Source organism: Anopheles merus, chromosome 3L (assembly GCF_017562075.2).
Source record: "Anopheles merus strain MAF chromosome 3L, AmerM5.1, whole genome shotgun sequence".
Lineage (NCBI taxonomy): Eukaryota > Metazoa > Arthropoda > Insecta > Diptera > Culicidae > Anopheles > Anopheles merus.
In genome coordinates, this window is record NC_054085.1 from 36,190,661 (window position 1) to 36,197,554 (window position 6,894).

The 6,894-nt window shown below is 47.7% G+C and overlaps 1 protein-coding gene across 15 annotated transcripts in view; it reads left to right on the forward strand.

Moving 5' to 3' along the window:
* LOC121598626 (guanylate cyclase 32E) overlaps nucleotides 1–6,641 on the forward strand; it is a 37,719-nt gene extending 31,078 nt beyond the window's left edge. For 13 of the 15 annotated variants that reach the window (XM_041925729.1, XM_041925730.1, XM_041925732.1 and 10 more), the window contains exons 10-17: nucleotides 82–229; nucleotides 924–935; nucleotides 2,396–2,486; nucleotides 2,573–2,760; nucleotides 3,752–4,036; nucleotides 4,116–4,362; nucleotides 4,627–5,941; nucleotides 6,009–6,641. In XM_041925729.1, the coding sequence (XP_041781663.1) occupies nucleotides 82–229; nucleotides 924–935; nucleotides 2,396–2,486; nucleotides 2,573–2,760; nucleotides 3,752–4,036; nucleotides 4,116–4,362; nucleotides 4,627–5,941; nucleotides 6,009–6,216 (2,494 nt within the window). In that variant the 3' untranslated portion in view covers nucleotides 6,217–6,641. The remainder of the gene's footprint in view (nucleotides 1–81; nucleotides 230–923; nucleotides 936–2,395; nucleotides 2,487–2,572; nucleotides 2,761–3,751; nucleotides 4,037–4,115; nucleotides 4,363–4,626; nucleotides 5,942–6,008) is intronic. The other 2 variants (XM_041925743.1, XM_041925742.1) reach the window with 2 other exon arrangements.
* The last annotated feature ends 253 nt before the right edge of the window (nucleotides 6,642–6,894 follow it).

Sequence of the window (6,894 nt, forward strand, 5' to 3'; positions counted from 1 at the left end):
GCAACGTCCTGTGTCGAGCGTATTTAAAGCTTTCCCTCGTTCCCTCTTTCTCTCTCTTTTCACGTGCCTTTTCCATCGCAGCTATCTGGTGCACATCGATGAGAATGGGGACGCAACCGGCAACTATACCATCCTCGCCCGGAAACCCGTCCCGAGTACGGGCGCCACCAACCAGTACGGATTGTTTCCGATCGGGCGGTTCAGCTCGCCCACCGTCGATCGCATACCGGTAAGTGGGTAAATGGGAGCATTTTTTTTGTGCCTTCCAGCAGGTGGTGGGCTTTAGTGTGTGTGCAGTGCATTCGTTGAGGAGGAAGAGAATTGCAATAAAATAAAGCAATGGAACGGTTATCCCCCGGAATGGTGGGATAATGCAATAAACTTTAAGCAACACATGTTTGCAAATTAAACGATCCGTTGCTTTAGATTGTAATATAGTGCTGTAAGTAAAATAGACTAGAGTAGATCCTGAACTAGTGATAGAACAGAGCCTTTGATGGTGTGAATAATATTTTTGTTTAATATTTAAAGAGTTTTATTAGATTAATGTAACGAATTTTGCTTCGATTTTGAGTGATGATTCGATATTATTAAAGAAAGCTTTATTTATACTTTACATTTGTGTTCCAAATGGCTTCAAGCGATTAGCCCAAATGCTTTGCTATATGTAAACTGGAAAGGGCAGGACTTGAAGTGTTAAACTAAATTACAATTAATATAAAAAAATAAATAAAAGCAGATCGAGCAATTCTATAAGAATTTAGCAATCCAATAAGAAAAAACTAAATTTACAACCTTAAAGCAAGCATGGCGTATTCAAAGCGAATCTAAAAATCTATATTAATACCGTTGTATATACTTATGCTTTTCTATCATTCTATTTTTGTACAAAAAATACACACAAACCCACACCCGCTTTGTAGTTTAAAATTCAGGTGAGTGAGTGAGTAAGTGGCCGGTGGTGTTTTTGTTCGATGTGTTTCGTGTTGCTCCGTTAGTGTTTGTTTCCGTTCACTTTCAATGTGTTTAATGTGTACTGTATGTGTTTCCTTCACAAAATTCGTTCCGATTCGATTTTCGCATGCAATCAATCAACATCATCAACACCGATTTGCGATTTGATGATCCGCGTCCATCCGCTGACCGTTCTGTGTGTGTAGGGTTTAGTTTGCAGTGTGCGCTGTTTATCACACTTGGTCGCTTGGTAACATCATCGCTCTCTCTCGCTCTCGCTCTTTGCTGTATTGCGATCGGATGAGAGGAAGATGATCGATGTTGTTTTTCCTTCCACGCCGGGGTTTGTTTGTTTACATTTTCGCTTTCCACTGCTGGTCGTGCGCATCACGCCGGTTCGGGTGAAATGATCACTTAATGGCAATCATACGCTGTGGACGGTTCGTCGTCTGGTTTAAGGTGTTTTGTTTTTAGAATTTTTGTTATGAAAGCAAGCGATAGTGATTTATTGCCAGTGATTCAGAGGAGGATGGACTCGCTTCGATAGAAAGGGTGTAAATTTGTACTGAACGATGATGCAACATTGAAAACTTTGTTTTATCAACAACATTATAAGCGTTTTTTTAAGTAGATTTATCTCTCTTGTAGTTTGGGTTATTATGATTAATTTAACTCTTTAGTATTCATTTGATTTTATGATCCTTATTGTTAGTCTTTTTAATAGAGTATTCATTTTAGTTTATGTATAATTGTATGCTTGTAACTGTTCGTTTCCATCTTGCGTGTTATCTGCTATCGCTCAAATATGTAACAATAATAAAACTCACCTTAAAATGATCTTGTATAAAAGCAATACAAACTTATCGCAACCTGTAAAAGTATCCGATTCCCAAATGATCAACCCACAACATCAAAGATAACAACCTTTTCCGGCAATTCTTCAGCATCATCAAGCCATGAAAATGCATACTTAGCCTAGCCAAACTGTCCTTTTGAACCTTTGGAAACCCCTTTTTTGACATGCTTTGACTCCCATTGTTATCCTAACCTATTTATCCCAAATCATTTAATTTAATTGCCGATTTAATTTCCCTACCGCATTGATTTCATAACGCTCACGCCGTTATGAATCGCCTTTAATTAATTGGTGATACGGCGGAGAACTCAGAACGGGGTTTCTCGTTCGATACGCCCCAAATCATCTTTCCATTTTTGCTTCCCCACAAAAGATTTTCGATACCGTTTTTGTTGGATTTTGGTAGTGAATGAACCGTTTTTAGAAACCCCGTTTCCACCTTTTTCGTTCCATTTTCTTTGGTTGTGCATGCTGCGAGCACATTCATTCCGGTGTCTTGGGTTTTTCTGGGGGGTTTTTACGCACTATCTCCTGCCCCGCCAGCACAGCACTAACACTGATGGACGTTTTTTCATTTCCGCACAGGAGATACGCCTGTTTGATACGATCGATTGGGTCGGATCCGGTCCTCCGGTGGCGGAGCCGCGCTGTGGCTTTCGTGGGGAAAAGTGTATCAGTAAGTAAAGAGGGTCGCATCATCATATCACGGCAAAGGATCACTTACCTCATTTTATCCCTCACTTTCTCTTTTTCATTGAATAGGTTACACGGGCGAAATAACGGGTGGCATTGCCGGTGGGGCCCTGCTGCTGCTCGGTGTCGTCTCGCTCGTCCTCTACCGGAACTGGCGCTACGAGCAGGAGCTCGACAGTCTGCTGTGGAAGGTTGACTTTCGGGAAATTCAAATGCACGAAAATGAGAAGGTAACGGCCGGACAGAAGATGACACGGGTAAGTGTGTGTGTGTGCGTGTGTGTGCCGTTCCCATGCCTACTATGTTTCGCTGCCTGTCGAAACTTTCGGACAGGTGGCAAAACGAGCCCGTCGATGGTCGATTGCGCATTGATTGCGTTCGCGTACGGTACGGTAGTGCCGCCCCGGGAATAGAACTTTGTTGCAGACGGTTTTGCAAAGTCCCTCCCGCGATGAGGGTCGACCTTTTTTTTGCCGCGTAAGGTCGCGTAGTGACCTAGTTTTGTGCGAGCCGTTCTGTTCCGGGGTGGGTTTTTTGGTTGTTATTTTTGTGCTCTAAACATTGTTTCTCGAAACCACGAGCAACCCCTGCTGCGTAATGATGGACGGTACAAGCGTTGACACGCACCGTGCGCCTAATTCCGCAGCGCACGATATGGGTCGATGAACTTCAATAGCTAGCGAGTGAGTGAAACTTGCTCGGTGTTCGGTCATGTCAGTGGAAAATAAATAAATAATAACGATTTCCGCTCCGTCCGTGGCACGTGTGTGTGTGTGTGGGAGACGCTTTGTGTATGTGTTAACAGGCGTCATGATTTTACAGAAAGGTCTTAGCATTGACACCGTGCTTGATGAGGGTCGCGCTGAATCGTTTACTATTGTTCGTTTTGGGGAAAGTTTTTTTTTTGTAACATATTTTGCATATTAGTTCAAAAGTATAAGGCAAAGCCAAAGCTGAATATTGGCTTTATTGTGAATGTTCGTTTTCATAAAAGAACCCTAATTCATGGAACATTAGCTTTTATCCTATAAAAATGTGTCAAATCACGTTTGTAATATTTAAAGTGATATTTATGCAATATTTAATAATTTAATTTAAATATCTTTTTATAAGCATTTCCTCAATGGAGACGCATGGTCGTTGGTACGACCGACTCGATTAAATGTATATTATTTGATTTATCTTATCATTTGTATTTCAATTTCACTCAATCTTATCATTTTTTTCCTCCCTTTTCACTCCCTCCAGTCCACCCACCCGCTGATACGGACGAGCCAGGTCAGCTTAAGCTCCAACCCGGACCTGGACTTTCGCTACTCGACCATCTTCACCCCGATCGGGCTGTACAAGGGCCAGCTGTACGCGATCAAGAAGGTGAAGAAGAAAAGCATCGACATTACGCGCGAGATGAAGAAGGAGCTGAAGCTGCTGCGCGACATGCGCCACGACAACCTGAACGCGTTCATCGGCGCCTGCACCGATCCGCCCAACATTTGCATCATCACCGATTACTGCAACCGGGGGAGTTTGAAGGTGAGTGCCGAGGGGGTGAGACACTGGTTTTTGCTCTTTCGCTCTCCCTCAATGCTAACACTTCCCTCCCTCTCCGCAGGACGTGCTGGAAAACGAGGACGTCAAGCTGGACAACATGTTTACGGCCTCGATGGTGGCGGACATACTGCGCGGCATGATCTATCTGCACGACTCGCCGCTCCGCTTTCACGGGTCGCTCCGCACGTCCAACTGTCTGATCGACTCCCGGTGGGTGGTGAAGCTGAGCGACTTTGGGCTGTTTGCGTTCAAGCAGGGCTCGGAGGAGGTGCCGGACGAGAAGGAAAAGCTGGAGGAAAAGTGTCAAAGTAAGTGTTAGTGAGGTTGTAGTAGAAAATGAAACCAAACCACAGTGAAATTCGTGTTGGAATTGTTCACCAACACAAGGAAACTTATTTATAGGTTAGAAACAGGTAAACAATGCTGCTATTTCAAGCACAAACGATCGCTTTATTACGTGATCAATTCACTTCATTTCCTTCACACCTTCAAGTCGTTCAATTGGGGTTCGTTTTCCGCACAACTACTGCGCAACATACAGTCTAATTGTTTCTCTCTCGTTCCTCCGACAGAACTGCTGTACCGTGCGCCCGAACTGTTACGCGCTGGCCCGACCGCCACCGTGCCGGGCACCCCGAAAGGTGACGTCTACTCGTTCGGCATCGTGCTGTACGAAATCTTCACCCGGCGCGGTCCGTTCGGGGAAATCGAATGCACACCGATGGAGTGTCTCAAGCGCGTCCTAAACCCCCTCGACCCGAACACCCCATTCCGGCCCGCCATACAGCCGCTGGAAACGTCGTTCGACTGTGTGCGCGACTGCCTGAAGGAGTGCTGGGCCGAGCGGCCCGAAGATCGGCCCGACTTTAAGACGATCCGCAACCGACTGCGCGTCCTGCGCAAGGGCATGCGGCCCAACATCTTCGACAACATGATGGCGATGATGGAGAAGTACGCCAACAATCTGGAGCAGCTGGTGGACGAGCGGACGGACCAGCTGCAGGAGGAGAAGAAGAAGACGGAAGCGCTGCTGCTGGAGATGCTGCCCCGGCCGGTGGCGGAGCAGCTCAAGCGGGGCCACAAGGTGGAGGCGGAAAGCTACGATCTGGTGACGATCTACTTCAGCGACATCGTCGGCTTTACGTCGATGTCGGCGGAGAGCACGCCGCTGCAGGTGGTCGACTTTCTGAACGATCTGTACACGTGCTTCGACTCGATCATTGGCCACTACGACGTGTACAAGGTGGAGACGATCGGGGACGCGTACATGGTCGTGTCGGGGCTGCCGATCCGGAACGGGCTGATCCACGCGGCCGAGATAGCGTCCATGTCGCTGCAGCTGCTGGAAGCGGTGGCGGAGTTCAAGGTACGCCACCGGCCGAACGATCGGCTGTATCTGCGCATTGGCATCCATTCGGGACCGGTGTGTGCGGGCGTGGTGGGGCTGAAGATGCCGCGGTACTGTCTGTTTGGCGACACGGTCAACACGGCGTCGCGCATGGAGTCGACGGGCCAGCCGCTCAAGATCCACTGCAGCTTGCAGACCAAAGAGATCCTGGACTCGCTCGGCGGGTACCAGTTCCAGGAGCGCGGTCTGGTGCCGATGAAGGGCAAGGGCGACCAGCGGACGTTCTGGCTGGTGGGCGAGGATCCGGATGCGCGGGCGAGGCGCACCAAGGAGCGTACCGAGCGGCGGGGCTCGCGGGCGTTGAACAAGTATCTGGGGATGCTGAAGAGCGTCACCAATCTGCCCGGAGTGCGCAGCTCGCTCAAGAGCCGGTCGCTCGGGCTGCCGCGCGGCTCGCTGCCTCGCTCCTCTAGTCTGGAGTCACCGAAAAGACTGAGATTCGCCAGTGGAGCCATGCTCGAGCAACATCGGTACCATCGGTCAGTAAACCCGGTGGCCTTTGGCTCGCGTGGAAAGCTAAAGCGTTTTCTTGCTCTCTCGTTTTAGGTACAGCGATGACGCGCTGATGGAGGTCATCTCGGACAGTAGCATCCGGCGGTCGGATTACAGCATTTCGGACGGTGCGGAAGACATCACTGCCTCCTGCCCGTGCATCGAGCACCTGGGGACGGACCCGCCGGCCGATCCCGCCTATCTGCTAACGAACGGTCCGACGGTAACGACACCGCTGCTCAACAACAGCATCGCCACCTAGTGGGCCATCTGTCCTTCCTTTTTTTTTCTTACCGATATCTAGTCATACGCTCAATGTCATGTGTCTGTCTGTGCTTAACTGCGATACGCAAATGGTGATAACAAAAACAAACAAACAAACAAAACTAGAAACAGGAGAGAATGTTGAAAGCGCATTATACATAAAGAGAAAACCAGTGCAAATGAGGATTTGGAGAGGAAAGGCTAGTGTTGGACGATGGGAAGTGCTCCAGTGTTGAGTTGGGAAAGGCTGCAAGACGAGCCAAGCTATACAGGAAAGCAAGAAAACAAGAAAACAGTATTGTGAAGCGGGAGTGCCGACAGTGCAACGCGCACACATCATCCTTATCAACATCACTGTTGTTCGTTTTGTAATGTGTCGTCATCTACTAGTTGTGAAATAAATAGAGAAAGTTCACAAAAGCATTCGCTGCGGTGTCGTATTTTGTCTGTAAAACATTTTAAATACTGCTTTGAAACAGTTGTATCATCTGAAATCCAATAAATCCACTCTTTTATCGATGATGGACGAGCGAATTATCCTGAATTTGAAAATAATCTCGTTTGCGTGAATAGCGCCACCTATTGGCGAATAGCGCAAGCTGCTCGATGCGTGGAGCTTGCACAAAAGATGATGCAGATTGCATACTTTCGATGAGGAAGGGCACAATGGAGAATA